General features: G+C 42.0%; 1 protein-coding gene across 1 annotated transcript in view; it reads left to right on the top strand.

Annotated features, from left to right (window-relative positions):
* Positions 1 to 15,139, top strand: part of Zmym6 (zinc finger, MYM-type 6) — a 41,381-nt gene that overhangs the window by 5,273 nt on the left and 20,969 nt on the right. Inside the window, exons 4-11 of the mRNA XM_013034048.1 lie at positions 164 to 407; positions 4,278 to 4,452; positions 5,291 to 5,476; positions 7,263 to 7,413; positions 8,101 to 8,216; positions 9,326 to 9,595; positions 10,016 to 10,166; positions 11,235 to 11,407. Coding sequence (XP_012889502.1) covers positions 164 to 407; positions 4,278 to 4,452; positions 5,291 to 5,476; positions 7,263 to 7,413; positions 8,101 to 8,216; positions 9,326 to 9,595; positions 10,016 to 10,166; positions 11,235 to 11,407 — 1,466 coding nt within the window. The remainder of the gene's footprint in view (positions 1 to 163; positions 408 to 4,277; positions 4,453 to 5,290; positions 5,477 to 7,262; positions 7,414 to 8,100; positions 8,217 to 9,325; positions 9,596 to 10,015; positions 10,167 to 11,234; positions 11,408 to 15,139) is intronic.

The following is a 15,139-nucleotide window of genomic DNA, read 5'->3' as shown; positions in this document are numbered from 1 at the left end:
TGTAGCTCAAGTGGTAGAGTGCTCGCCTTGAGCTGAAGAGCTGAGGGACAGCGCCCAGGCCCAGAGTTCAAGCCCCACGACCGACAAAAAAAAAAAAGAATATATGTGCTTTAGTATTGATATTACAATTGTTTTTTTTTCTTTTCTTATTTTGTTTTGCTAGTCCAACAGTTGACCCCGGGCTTTCAGCTTGCACAGTCTGGCCCAAACACATCTCTTCCTTCAGTTCCAGCTGTAGCTCCTCAGGTTTATTGTTCTGCTTGTAAAAGAATGCTTTATAAGGGCCAAACTGCCTATCACAAGACAGGATCTACTCAGTTCTTCTGTTCTACACGATGTATTACTGAATATTCTTCATCTGTCTGCCTACCACCTCCTCCCAAGAAAACCTGCACAAACTGCTCTAAGTATGAAATTCCTAATAGTATCCATGTCACTTTAGTTTTTAAAGTTTATATATAGTTTAGTTCAAACATGCTGAACAAATTTTGCAGCTAAATTTTGCAGTTAAAGAAACAAATGACTCATTATTAGAAGTCTTGTGTAAACCAGTGTTCTGTTTCTTAGTTTAAATTTTACTACGGAAAGAAATAAATTATTTGTGGGCTTGTAGGACCACTCATGTATCCTGAAATTGTGGACAAAAGTATTTAAGATATTTAATAATTCTTTTAGGTGTATGTGTATGTGGGTTTTTTTGTTTTGTTTTTTGATCTGTTGTGGGGCTTGAACACAGGGCCTAGGTACTGTCCCTGAGCTCTTATGCTCAAGGCTAACACTCTTATTTCCTTGAGCCACTGCACCACTTCTGATTTTCTGGTAGTTAATTGAAGATAAGAGCGTGAGGGACTCTCTTGCCTGGGCTGTCTTTGAACCGCCATCCTCAAATCTCAGCCTCCTGAGTAGCTAATATTATAGGCATGAGCCACTGCCACTGGCCTTAACAATGCTTTTTTAGTTATTAAAGTGTGGGATAAGCCGTGTCGGTGGCTCACACCTGTAATCCTAGCTACTCAGGAGCCTGAGATCTGAGGATCATGGTTCAAAGCCAACCAAAGCAGGAAAGGCTGTGAGACTCTTACCTCCAGTTAACCACCAGAAAACTGGAAGTGGTGTTGTAGCTCAAGTGGTAGAGTGCTGGCCTTGAGCTGAAGAGCTCAGGGACAGTGCTCTGGTGGTGCTCAAGACCCACAACCGACAAAACAACAACAACAACAAAAAAAACAGTGGGGGATAAAATAATATCATTCTCTCGCTTTCTTTCTCTCTCTCTCTCTCTATATATATATATAGTTGTGTGTGTGTGTGTGTGTGTGTGTGTGTGTGTGTGTGTGTGAATCCTTGGGGCTTGACCTCAGGTCCTGGGAACTGTCCTGGAGCTTTTCATTCAGCTCAAAGCTGACAAGCAGTAGAGCACTCGCCTTGAGCTGAAGAGCTCGGCGACAGTGCCCAAGCCCAGAGTTCAAGCCCCACGACCGACAAAAAAAAAACCAAAAAAAAAACCCCCCCAAAAAATCTGAAAGCTCTACCTCTTGAGCTGAGATACACTTCCACTTCTGGCTTTTTTGGTGGTTAATTGGATACAGTCTCAGGGACTTTACTACCTAGGCTAGCTTCAAAACATAATCTTCAGATCTCAGCCTTCTGAGTATCTAGGATTACAGACATGAGCCACCAACACCGGCTAATAGCACTCTTAATAGTATGTATAAATTGTTACAAAAATAATTGTGTACATCTAATATCCTTGTAAGCTTTTCTGGGATTATTGTTGCTTTACAATAATGTTTAGCTTCAGACAGAGGAAGAAATAGCAAAGTCACGTAAACATTTCTCTTACTTTACTGCATTTGATAAACTTGGTGTGTTTTGTCTGTTTTCCTGATAGTACTTCCAGGAATGTAGTGTGAGACTTCCATCTCCAATGGTGTCTCATCCACTAGAGCTAGTGGGATTAAATTCAGCCACTCTACAACTCCAGACCACAAGACACATATCCTCCTATCCTCTTACAGCCAGAAGCTGCCACAGAAACATGAATGAGACAGCAAATGAAATTTTTAAAAATGTATGCTATTAGTTATTTATGTAGAGTAATAACAGTTAAAAGCTTATTTTTAAAGCTAGGAATGTAGCTTAGTAAGAAGTGGTTGCCTGGCAAGTACAAGATCCTGGATCCCATCCCAGCACTAAAAACATTTTTTATCTTGGTTGGGTGATGGTAGCTCACGTCTGTAATCCTAGCTATTCAGGAGGCTGAGATCTGAGGATCACGGTTCAAAGCCAGCCCAGGCAGGAAAGTCTGTGAGACTCTTATCTCCAATAAACCACTAGTAAACCAGAAGTGGTGCTGTGTCTCTAGTGGTAGAGTGCTCATCTTGGACTGAAGAGCTCAGGGACAGTGCCCAGGGCCAGAGTTCAAGCCCCATGATCCACCAAAAGAAAAAAAAAGCCAGGTACTGGTGATCACACCTGTAATCCTACTTAAGAGGCTGAGATCTGAGGATCCTGGCTCCAAGCCAGCCAGGGAGGGAAAGTTCATGAGACTTTTTTTTTTGGGTCCGGTAGTGGGGCCTGAACTCCGGGCCTGGGCGCTGTCACTCAGCTCTTCAGCTCAAGGCTAGCACTCTACCACTTGAGCCACAGCGCCACTTCTGGCTTTTTTCTTTTTGCTTATGTGGTGCTGAGGAATCGAACCCAGGGTCTCAGGCATGCAAGGCAAGTGCTCTACCACTGAGCCACCTTCCCAGCCCCTCATGAGACTTTTGTCTTCAATAAACTATTCAGGAGACCAGAAGTGGCACTGTGGCTCAAGTGGTAGAGTGCTAGCTTTGAGCTAAAGAACTGAAGGACAGTGCTCAGGCCCAGAGTTCAAGCCATACAACCTATCAAAGAAAAAAAAAATCATCCTGGTTACTACTGAATGACCCTGAGTGAAAGATTTTAATCCTGCTACCTGGTAGGCTAAGATCTGAGGATTGTGGTTCACCCCAAGCAGAGAAGTTCATGAGACTTATCTCCAGTTAACCAGCAAAACGCTGGAAGTGAAGCTATGGCTCAAATGGTAGAGTGTCAGCCTTGAGCTAAAAAGCCTGGAGAGAACAGTTGTGGAATGCCCATTAAACCTAGTCTCAGATTCCTCTGGCTCAGATGAAACTTGCTTGGAGTTGGAAATTTCAGTAGGTTTTTTTTTTTTTTTTTTTAGTTTTTATTGTTAATTATTAAGGCAATGTCAGGTAATGAGTACATTTCTTTTTGGGTAGTATCACTCCTTCCTTCACTCTCTTTCAGTCATTACTTTTGTTGTAATTCTCCCTCTATATATCTAGGAATTAGGTATCTAATTCCGTTTTTGCCTTCTTTCTATTTTTTTTTTTTTGGTCGGTTGTGGGGCTTGAACTCTGGGCTTGGGTGCTGTCCCTGTGCTCTTCAGCTCAAGGCTAGTGCTTACTGCTTGAGCCTCAGCACCACTTCTGGTTTACTAGCAGTTTATTGGAGATCAGAGTCTCACGAACTTTCTTGCCTGGGCTGGCTTTGAACTGCAATCCTCAGATCTCAGCCCAGATCTCAACCTCCTGAGTAGCTAGGATTACAGGCGTGAGCCACCAGCGCCCGGCTGCCTTTCTTTTTTTCTGGTACCAGGGTTTAAACTCAGGGCCTACATTTGTTCAGATGGTGTTTAACCACTGACTGGATCCAAACCTCCAACCAAGCTTTTAGGAGTCTCTTAGGCTTTTCTGTCCCACCTAACTTTTATCTGAGATCCTTCAGATCTCAGCCTCCTCAGTAGCTAGGGTTAGAACTGTAAGCCAGCTGCCTCAGCTATAAATCCCATTTTAGGAATGAGGAAGTTGAGATAGTATCTTACTCATTATCACTTATTGATCAGTAACAAGTAATCCTCAAATCCAAGTTTACAGATGCTTTATACAAAGCTTTTTCTGCACAAGGACTGCCTCTAGTCATTGTTATTTTTGCTCATAAAATAGGAATTTAGGACTGGCCCTGGTGACTCATGCCTATAATCCTAGCTACTCAGAAGGCTGAGATCTGAGGATCCTGGTTCAAAGCCAGCCGGGGCAGGAAAGTCTGAGACTTATCTCCAGTTAACCACCTGAAAACTGGAATGCACTGTGGTTCAAGTGTAGAGCGCTAGCTTTGAGCTAAAGCGCTCAAGGATAGTGCTCAGGCGCCAGAGTTCAAGCCCCATGACCAAAAAAAGGGGGGGAATTTACAATTTATATATATTTCATTTTGCTTTTGTTATTTCTTTTTAGAGCCATTTTAAATCCAAAGAATGTGATCACAACCCAGTTTGAAAATTCCTCTTCTAGCAAAGATTTCTGCAGCCAATCATGCTTGTCTTCTTATGAACTGAAGAAAAAACCTGTTGTAACTATATATACCAATGGGATTTCGACTAAGTGTAGTATGTGTCAGAAAAATGCTTATGTAAGTTAAATTTTACTTTCATTGAGATTGTGCTGAAAGATCAGTTTTGTGTTTTGGTGTTGTAGTTGCTGAGAAATAAACATGGGACCTCGTGTGTTGTAGGCAGGCACTGTACCACTGAATCACAGTCCCAGTCTATTTTTTTCTTTAATTATGGGATAGTGATATTTAGTTAAAATCACAAACACATTCTAATCTTCATGAGGCACATTGTCATAATCATGGTCTATGTAGTTTGTGAATTCTATGAGCTTTGACAATATAGCTATTTCTTCCACATCAGGTGATATGTACATTTCTTTCCATTTAGTGTAAGCTGTTTCTTCTTTCCCTCTCATTCTCTCCCTCCCATTGCTGCCCTTGAGTTGCTTAGTTCGTTTTCACCAATGTCCAGTGCAGCTGATGGGCCCTTTTGTTGGATATTTTCCTGTTTACCTTTGCTTCTGTGCCCTCCTCCTAGTCCCAGTCTCTCTCTCTCTCTTTCTCTCTCTCTCTCTCCCCCCTCCCTCCTTTCCTTCCCCCACCTCTATCCATATTTTGTTGTTGTTGTTGTTGGTCGTGGGGCTTGAACTCTGGGCCTGGGTACTATCCCTCAGCTCTTCAGCTCAAGGCTAGCACTACCACTTGAGCCACAGCACCACTTTCAGTTTTCTGGTGGTTTATTGGAGGTAAGAGTTTCATGGATTTTCCTGCCCAGGCTGGCTTTGAACTACTATCCTCAGATCACAGCCTCCTGAGTAGCTAGGATTACAGGCGTCAGCCACCAGTGCTTGGCATCCCAGTCTCTTTTAAAAACAGGTTTTGTTTCACTTTGTGTATGTCTGTTTTTATTTCCTAGATTCGATTTGAAGTTAAATACCAAAATGTGGTACATGGTCTTTGTAGTGATGCCTGTTTTTCAAAATTTCACACTACCAACAACCTCACCATGAACTGTTGTGAAAACTGTGGGAGCTATTGCTATAGTAGCTCTTACCAATCACAGAAGGTTTTTAGTTCAACAAGCATCACAGCATACAAGCAGGTATGAATACCAACCTGTTGGAAATAGTTAGGCTCAGTCCTAAACTGGCTACAAGGTATGAAGTTTAAAACAAGAGTTCATGCTGATGTTTAACCTGATATGAAATTACTTTTTGAGAAAAATATATTCAGAATGATTGTGGAATGAAATGGCAACAGTGAAATGGGATACTTGTTTTCTGCAGGGGGTAAGGGGAGGTTGTGCTAGGGTTTTGCATTTTGTAGGCAAGCACTCCACTGCTTGAGTTATCTCTTCTAGCCCCTTTTGCTCTGGTTATACTTTGAGATAGGATGTATCCAGCCTTTGGTTTCAACCAGCCTTAGGTCTCCCAAACTTTTTATCTATTCTAGGGAACTGTGATCCTATCTTGACTTGGTAGATTGCTAGGATTAAAGCTAAGTGCCACCAATACCCAGCTGAAATGGACTAGTTTTTTTTTTTTTTGTCCAGTCATGGGGCTTAAACTCAGGACCTAGGCACTGTTCCTGAGCATTTTTGCTCAAGGCTAGTGCTGTACCACTTGAGATATACGGCTCTACTTTGGGCTTTTTGGTGGCTAATTGGAGATGAGTGTCTCATGGACTTTCCTGTCTTGGTAGCTTTGAATTGCGATCTTCATATCTCAGCTTCCTGAGTAGCTAGGATTAAATACATGAAACACTGGTGCCTAACTCCGTTATAATTTTTTTTTTTGGTTGGTCGTGGGGCTTGAACTCTGGGCCTAGGCACTGTCCCTGAGCTCTTCAGCTCAAGGTTAGTGCTCTACCACTTGAACCCACAGTGCCACTTCCGGCTTTTTCTGCTTATGTGGTGCTGAGGAATCGAACCCAGGGCCTCTTGCATGCAAGGCAAGCACTCTACCACTGAACCACCTTCCCAGCCCCGTTTTAATTTTTGAAAGCACTTCACTATGTTGTTGAAAGAATCTTCTGATGCAGTGTATCAACATGGCTTTGCATGAATTCTAGAAAGTCATGGAAAACATTCAATAACTAATACTATTAGTGATGTAATAGCAGCCACTATGATAATTTTGTCATATTACAGTTATATGCTGTTATATAAGAATTATATACAATTTTTTGGGGGGGGTTGGTTGTGGGGCCTGAACTCTGGGCCTGGGTGCTGTCCCTCAGCTCTTCAACTAAAGGCTAGCGCTCTACCACTTGAGCCACAGCACCACTTCTGGCTTTTTTCTTTTTGCTTATGTGGTGCTGAGGAATTGAACCAGGGCCTCTGGCATGCAAGGCAACTGCTCTAATACTGAGCCACCTTCCCAGCCCTTATATACAGTTCTTAAAGCATGAGTATAAAACTCAGCTTGAAAAGTATGCAGTCCTTTTGGATCTCCTGATACTCAGTAAGCTTTATTTTGGTTTCTTGCTGAAGGCTCTTTCAAATTAGATAGCTTTAAATGTGGTAGAGTTACTTAGTCCGAGATCCTGGTCTATAGAGAGGTAACCTTTTGGTTCAGGGATTACCTGATCTTTTCTGGTTATTTGTGATGAGAAGGCAGTTATTATTAACACAATTATTACTTGTAGTGTGTTTGGTTATTAAAATATCTCAGTATTTTCAGTTTTTATTTTATGTTTTATTATCTGAAAGAAATTATTTTTCCCATATCCCAATTCTCAGACAAGTTTATTTAGTGTGCTTTCATTATCATGCTCACAGATTTCAAACATAGGCAGAGGTTGTGGGTAGCTTTTCATCTCCTTTTTGAAACACTAATGTAATTATGTATTCTTGTACACATCTCAATGTAATTTTATTTTCTTAATAGAATTCAGTGCAGAAGCCTCCCTATGCCTTGGGGAAATCATTGAGGCCCTCTGCTGAAATGATTGAGACTACAAATGACTCAGGGAAAACTGAGCTTTTCTGCTCTGTTAACTGCTTATCTGCCTACAGAGTTAAGACTGTTACTTCTTCAGGTAATACTTACATTTGATAAATTTACAAATTTAAGACTGTTGAGGAAGACTAACTGTTTTTCTTTCATTGTGTTATAACCTGAATTTCTCCCTATATGGTTAAAGACCCATGAACTGACTTTTAAGTGTCAGTAGTTTTTCACTGGTTTTCAAATTGTGAAACACAGTTTATCATTTCATATGTGAGAAGAAAGAACAATTATAATTTAAGCTAGTTTTTTTTTTATTACTGGGAGTTAAGGTTAGTTGTATTAGATTCATAGAGTGTTGTAAATCTCCTAGATACTTTTCATAGATTACAGTTTTTTTTTCACATCAGTGGATTCATGTCCATACATTTCAACAAACTATGAATAAAATTATTTAGGAAAATAATATGCATATGTATAAGCATTGTCACAATAGAGAACAACAGTAGTTGTTCATGTAATATTTACATTTTATTATATATTATATGTACTGTAGAGATGATTTAAAGTATCTGATAGGACGTTTGGGAGGCTGCACATGATTACATATAAGCACTGTACCATTTTATGTAAGAAACTTGGTGTTCTTGGAGAGTCCTGAGGATATCAGTCCCCTGAGGATACCAACAGAAGCTGAGTGTTTTACTTTCTTTTTCCTAATACTAGATTACTGTTCATTTGTATAACAAACTCATTGTTTTTTATTTTCTGTCATAAGGTCTTAAGGTTTCCTGTCACAGTTGTAAGACCTCAGCAATCCCCCAGTATCACTTAGCCATGTCAAATGGAACCATATATAGCTTCTGTAGCTCCAGCTGTGTGATGGCTTTCCAGGTATGATCCAAGGTAGTTCATCCCAGCAGTGCTTCTTAGGTACTTATCTAAGCCAGTATGTTGATTATAGAGGTTCAGTCTTAAGTTTAAGTTAAAAAGGAAAAAACAAAACAAAACTGGGCTCTTGTAGGGTTCCAGATGTCATTTTCTTTTTCCTGGTCGGTTGTAGGACCTGAACTCTGGGCCCTGGGAACTGTTCCTGAGCTCTTGAGCTCAAAGCTGGTGTTCTACCACTTGAGCCACAGCACCACTTCCGGCTTTTTCTGCTTATGTGGTGCTGAGGAATAGAATCCAGGGCTTCATGGATGCAAGGCAAGCACGCTATCATTGAGCCACCTTCCCAGTCCCAAGGTGTCTTTTTTTTTTTTTTTTGGGTCCGGTCGTGGGGCCTGAACTCTGGGTCTGGGCGCTTTCCCTCAGCAGTTCAGCTCAAGGCCAGCGCTCTACCACTTGAGCCACAGCGCCACTTCCAGCTTTTTTCTTTTTGCTTATGTGGTGCTGAGGAATCGAACCCAGGGCCTCATGCATGCAAGGCAAGCACTGTACCACTGAGCCATCTTCCCAGCCCCTCGCCTTTGTTTTTACTGTGACTTTTTGTTGTTGGTGGTGGTAGTGGTGGTGGTGGTGGTCTGGGCCTGGGCGCTGTCCCACAGCTCTTCAGCTTAAGGCTAGTGTTCTACCACTTGAGCCTCAGTGCCACTTCCAGTTTTCTGGTGTTAATTGGAGATTAGAGTCTCATGGACATTCCTGCCTGGGCAGGGTTTGAACCGTGATCTTCAGGTCTCAGCCTCTTTAATAGCTAGGGTTAGAGGCATGAGCTACTAGGTGTTTCTGTGTCTTAATAGCCACCAAGAATTGGTTAGCAGTGATAATATGGGTGGAGGGTACCTTTGTGGAAAGGACAAGCCTGCTGTAATGTATTAAAGGCATGTCCTGGAGACATTTCAGTTTTTCAGTCCTATTGTAGAAGTATACATGTGAAGCACTTTTGGTGAGATATAAGATTTGAAAGAGAGCCATATAGTGGAATTAATTTGTTAAAAATGAGGAAATGAAAGTTACTAAGTTATTTTCTCAGTTGATGAAATCTTTGTTTTGTGTTCATTCAGAATGTATTTAACAAGCCAAAGGGAACAAACTCTTCAGTAGCAACCCTGTCTCAGGGCCAAGTGGTCGTGAGTGTGCCTTCAGGGTCAGCAGTATCCACAGCTGCCTCCACCAACACCTTCAGTAGTCCAGTCAGCGGCCCCGCTGCAGCTGCCCTCCAGACTCTTGCTGAACAATCCCAGCAGATTGCTTTAACCAATACATTTATGAAACTCATATGTCACTACTGTACCCATCAATTTGCCACAAAACCAGAGCTGCTTTTCTACAAGGTAAAGAGATTGTGAAAGGGGTTGAAGATAAACTCATCCACTAAAGCCCTTCTGGCTTTTCATCTTCCATGGTTGTGTTAGGTTTGCTTTTAAAAGACAAAGAAAGCTGGGTACTGATGACTCATGCCTATAATCTTAGCTACTCAGAAGATGTGAGGATTGTGGTTTGATGCCACCCTGGGCAGGAAAGTCCATGAGACTCTTATCTCCAAGTAACTACCAGAAAATCAGAAGTGGTGCTATTGCTCAAAGTAGTAGAGCACTAGCCTTAAGTGAAAAAGCTTAGGGACAGCACCCTGTTCCTGAGTTCAAGCCCCATGACTGATTAAGAGAAAAGGAAAAAAAAAGACAAGGTAAAGGATATCTTTAAAGAGAAAGCCACTGCTTAGTTTGATCTTAATGATTGCTATGTCTTTGCAGGGTAGAATGTTTCTGTTTTGTGGCACAACTTGCTCTGAGGAATACAAAAGAAGAAATAAAGTCATGGCAATGTGTGACTACTGTAAACTGCAGAAAATCATAAAGGAAACTGTGCGATTCTCAGGAGTTGACAAGCCATTCTGTAGTGAAGGTAATGAAGCCTCGTGTTCACACAGTGCTGTTATCTTGAAATAATTTATTATAAGTTGGGCAATTAATCCAAGTAATTTTTCACTTAAGGGGTGGGACTTGAGGTAGCATCTCAGTTTCTGGCTTAGGCTGGCCTTGACCTTACTGATATGCTGCCTCAGACTCCCAAATACTAGGATTACAGGCATGCACCATCATGCTCAACTGTAATTTCTTTTTAATGACGTATAGTGTGATCTTCAATGAATTTATATTTAGTTCACTCTAACATCTGGCCGTTTTTTTTTTTTTTTTGGTGGTCTCAGGGCCTTTGCTTAGTAGGCAGGTACTCCACTACTTGAGCCATGCCTCTACGTTTTTTAAAATTTTTTTTCCAGGTATTTTGTTGTTGTTTTTACTTTTTTACTAGTGCCAGACACTGACTGAACTGTGATCCTTTGTATCATCACCAATAAACCACTGTAATAATAAAGCAATAAATCACTGTACCTGGTTACATTCTGTATTTTAAATGTTTTGAATAATTTTAGCAAAGAAAAACTATTAAAGTAACTTAAGTCAGTAGTATTAGCATAGAAAAAAAATTTTTGTTTTGGTCTGTCGTGGGGCTTCAACTCTGGGCTTGGGTGCTGTCCCTCAGCTCTATAGCTCAAGGCGAGTGCTCTGGCTCTACCGCTTGAGCCACAGCACCACTTCTGGTTTTCTAGTGGTTTATTGTAGATAAGAGTCTTACGGACTTTTCCTGCCCGGGCTGGCTTTGAACCGTGATCCTCAGATCTTAGCCTCCTGAGTAGCTAGGATTACAGGTGTGAGCCATTGGTGCTGGCTAACATAGAAAAATTTTAAGTTAATCTATTTTATGAGAGATCAAGTATTGAGAGTATATTTAGAAGTTGTTCTGTGTTTGTTTAGAATATAAATAGACTATCCTATAACCTAAAAGCAAGTAAGTATATCAAATATTTAGAAATTAGCTTCAAGTTTGTATCTAAGTCTACAAAAAGTCATTCTACCTCCTTGAAGCTATGTAAATTTTATGTTTCTTTCTCTTATCTTTTTTGATACTCAGTTTGCAAGTTCCTGTCTGTTCGAGACTTTGGAGAACGATGGGGAAACTACTGCAAGATGTGTAGCTATTGTTCACAAGTATCACCAAATTTGGTAGAAAATCGATTGGAGGGCAAGTTAGAAGAGTTTTGTTGTGAGGAGTGCATGTCCAAATTCACAGTTCTATTTTATCAGGTAAATAATGTTTTTTGTTTTGGATTCTGAGGTTGGTGCAAATTAGATTCTATTTTAAATAAGGTAATGGGCTGGTATATAGTGCAGTGGCAAAGTGCTAGTTTAGCAAGTGCAAGGTTCTACATTTGACAAAAAAGAAATATGGGGCTAGTGCTGGTGGATCATGCCTGTAATCGTAGCTACTCACGAGGCTGAGATGTGAGGATCCAGTTCAAAGCCAGCCAGGGCAGGAAAGTCCTTGAGACTCTTATCTCCAATAAACCACTCAGAAAACCAGAAGTGGCACTATGGCTCAAGTAGTAGAGCTATAGCCTTGAGCTGAAGAGCTGAGGGACAGTGCCCAGGCCCGGAGTTCAAGCCCCACGAACAACAACAACAAAAAAAGTGGTTATATTGTGTGAGAAAATAATGCTTAGAGCTTGCTTAAGAAAATTATGAGCTTCCTACAAGAAAATTTGGTTTAATATTAACATGAAGTTTAGGATTTCTGGAGATTTTGTTGTTGAGGAATGTGCTTTTTTTGGATGAGAGGATGTTCTTGAATGAATTTGAGGTAGTGTTGCCTTTATGTGACTCTACCATTCAGAATTCTGTGAGGAGGGGCTGGGAAGTTGGCTCAGTGGTAGAGCACTTGCCTTGCATGCCTGAGGCCCTGGGTTCGATTCCTCAGCACCACATAAGCAAAAAGAAAAAAGCCGGAAGTGGCGCTGTGGCTCAAGTGGTAGAGCACTAGCCTTGAGCTGAAGAGCTGAGGGACAGTGCCCAGGCCCAGAGTTCAGACCCCACGACTGGACCCAAAAAAAAAAAAAAAAAGAATTCTGTGAGGAATTTGAAGTCAGGCCCTGTTCTCACTTCATAGATGCAAATGACAATAACTGACAACCTTACCTACTTTTTTTTTTTTTTTATGTTGGTTGTGGAGCTTGAACTCTGGGCTTGGGTGCTTTCCCTGCACTCTTCAGCTCAAGGCGAGTGCTCTACTGCTTGAGCCACAGTGCCACTTCTGGTTTTCTAGTGGTTTATTGAAATAAGAGTCTCACGGACTTTCCTGCCCTGGCTGGCTTTGAACTGTGATCTTCAGATCTCAGTCTCCTGAGTAGGTAGGTTTACAGGCGTGAGCCCCCGCGCCCGGCTTCAAAATGTACATTTTTGAAAGGCCAATGTGATAGCTACAATTAATTGAACCAATAATACATAGGTGGTGCCCCTAACCCCTAAGTGTGGTTTCATTTAATGCTTAGCACCGGGTCAACAGATGGGTGCATTATTGCTAGGTTTCAATTCAGGATGAGGAAGAAAGTCTATGCAGCTTAACTAACATGCCCTTGAGCATTCTGGTAGGTGATGAATGACTAGGCAGTACCTATGGCATACTAGAGAACACATGTTTACTTGCCTGCATCACCTACAAATGATTCTTGTTTTTTGTTTTTGTTTTGTCGGTTGTGGGGCTTGAACTCTGGGCTTGGGCGCTGTCCCTCAGCTCTTCAACTGAAGGCGCGCACTCTACTGCTTGAACCACAGCGCCACTTCTGGTTTTCTAGTGGTTTATTAGAGATAAGAGTCTCATGGACTTTCCTGCCCAGGCTGGGTTTGAACTGTGATCCTCAGATCTCAGCCTCCTAAGTAGGTAGGATTATAGGCGGGAGCCACCTATGCCCGGCTACCCACAAGTAATTCTTAGTGAGGAAAGTGATGTCTTCTGATCACCAGAACAGGACTAGGTCCAATCACATAGCTTAAGACCAATGAGGCTGATGAGATAATTGTTGAATGAACTGAAGTCCTTATAGTTCCAAGCTTATATTCTTTCTATTATAATATACAGCTTCTTTTTTACCCCCTCATTTTTTTTTGGGGGGGTAGGGGTGTTAGCATCTGGGTACCATCCCTGAGCATTTTTTGCTCAAGAGTAGTGCTCCGGGGGCTGGGAAGGTGGCTCAGTGGTAGAGTGCTTGTCTCGCATGCCCGAGGCCCTGGGTTCGATTCCTCAACACCACATAAACAGGAAAAGCCGCTAGTGGCTCAAGTGGTAGAATGCTATCCTTGAGCTGAAGAGCTGAGGGACAGCGCCCAGGCCAAAGTTCAAGCCCCACAACCAACAAAAAACCGAAAACAAAAACAATGAGTAATGCTCCATCATTTGAGCCACAGCTTCACTTCTGGTTGTTAATTAGAGATAAGAGACTCATAGATTTTCTTACCTGGGTTGCTTTGAACCACAATCCTCAGATCTTAGCTTCCAGGGGAACTAGGATTACAGGTAGGAGCCATTGGCACCGTGCAGATGTATTTTTCACTGCAGTATTTTAAGGTAAAAACTTTATTTTGTAGTCTGAACTGACTCATCTTTTTTCAAAATGTCTCTGATTTAGGGGCTGGTAGGTGGCTCAGTGGTAGAGTGCTTGCCTTGCATGCATTAGACCCCGGGTTCGATTCCTCAGCACCACATAAGCAAAAAGAAAAAAGCCAGAAGTGGTGCTGTGGCTCAAGTGGTAGAGTGCTAGCCTTGAGCTGAAGAGCTGAGGGACAGCGCCCAGGCCCAGAATTCAGGCCCCACGACCGGACCCCAAAAAAAAAACAAAACCAAAACAAAACAAAATGTCTCTGATTTATTATTGCTATATTTTCATAACTTTATAATACTTTTGTTTGTTGATTTTTAATATTTTTAAATCTTTTTTTTTTTTCCTGTCACTTGTGGGGCCTGAACTCTGGGCCTGGGAACTGTCCTTGAGCTCTTCAGCTCAAGGCTAGCACTCTACCACTTGAGCCACAGCGCCACTTCCGGCTTTTTCTGCTTATATGGTGCTGAGGAATCGAACCCAGGGCCTCATGCATGCAAGACAAGCATTCTACTACTGAGCCACCTTCCCAGCCCCTTTAAATCTTTTTTTTTTTTTTTTTTTTTGGGTCCGGTCGTGGGGCTTGAACTCTGGGCCTGGGCGCTGTCCCTCAGTTCTTCAGCTCAAGGCTAGCGCTCTACCACTTGAGCCACAGCGCTACTTCCGGCTGTTTTCTTATGTGGTGCTGAGGAATCAAACCCAGGGCCTCATGCATGCAAGGCAAGTGCTCTACCACTGAGCCACCTTCCCAGCCCCCCTTTAAATCTCTTTTATGTATAGTATTGGAGTTTAACTCAGGGTCTCCCCTTTGACTTGATTGGCCCATACTCAAGCCCCTATCACAAAGTTATTTATTTATTTTTCTTCATGGTATTAATGTTTAATTTACGGTTTTACTTAGGCTTGCTCAGCAGGGACTCCACTCCTTCTTTCACAATTCCCACAATTGAATTTCGTTTTTTTGTTTTTGTTTTTGGTTGGTCGTGGAGCCTGAACTCTGGGCATAAGTGCTGTCCCTTAACTCTTTAGCTCAAGTCTAGCATTCTACCACTTGAGCCACAGTGCCACTTCCAGCTTTTTCTGCGTATGTGATGCTGAGGAATCGAACCCAGGGCCTCATGTATGCAAGGCAAGCACTCTGCCACCGAGCCACCTTCCCAGTTCAATTTTTGGTTTTTTAAAGTCAGAATCTCATAATGCAGCTTGGCCTAGAACCTCCAATGTAGCCCATATTCTCCTTGAATGTGTGATCCTCTTGCCTTTACTTCCCATGTGTTAGAATTACAGGCATCACAACCATGCTCAGCTGTCCTAATTTTTTTTTTTTTTTTTGGGTCCGGGCATGGGGCCTGAACTTTGGGCCTGGGCGCTGTCCCTCAGCTCTTCA

The sequence above is a fragment of the Dipodomys ordii genome, unplaced genomic scaffold, assembly GCF_000151885.1.
Source record: "Dipodomys ordii isolate 6190 unplaced genomic scaffold, Dord_2.0 Scaffold181, whole genome shotgun sequence".
NCBI lineage: Eukaryota > Metazoa > Chordata > Mammalia > Rodentia > Heteromyidae > Dipodomys > Dipodomys ordii.
Note: the sequence above shows the minus strand (reverse complement) of the source record. Positions and strands in the feature narration are given on the sequence as shown.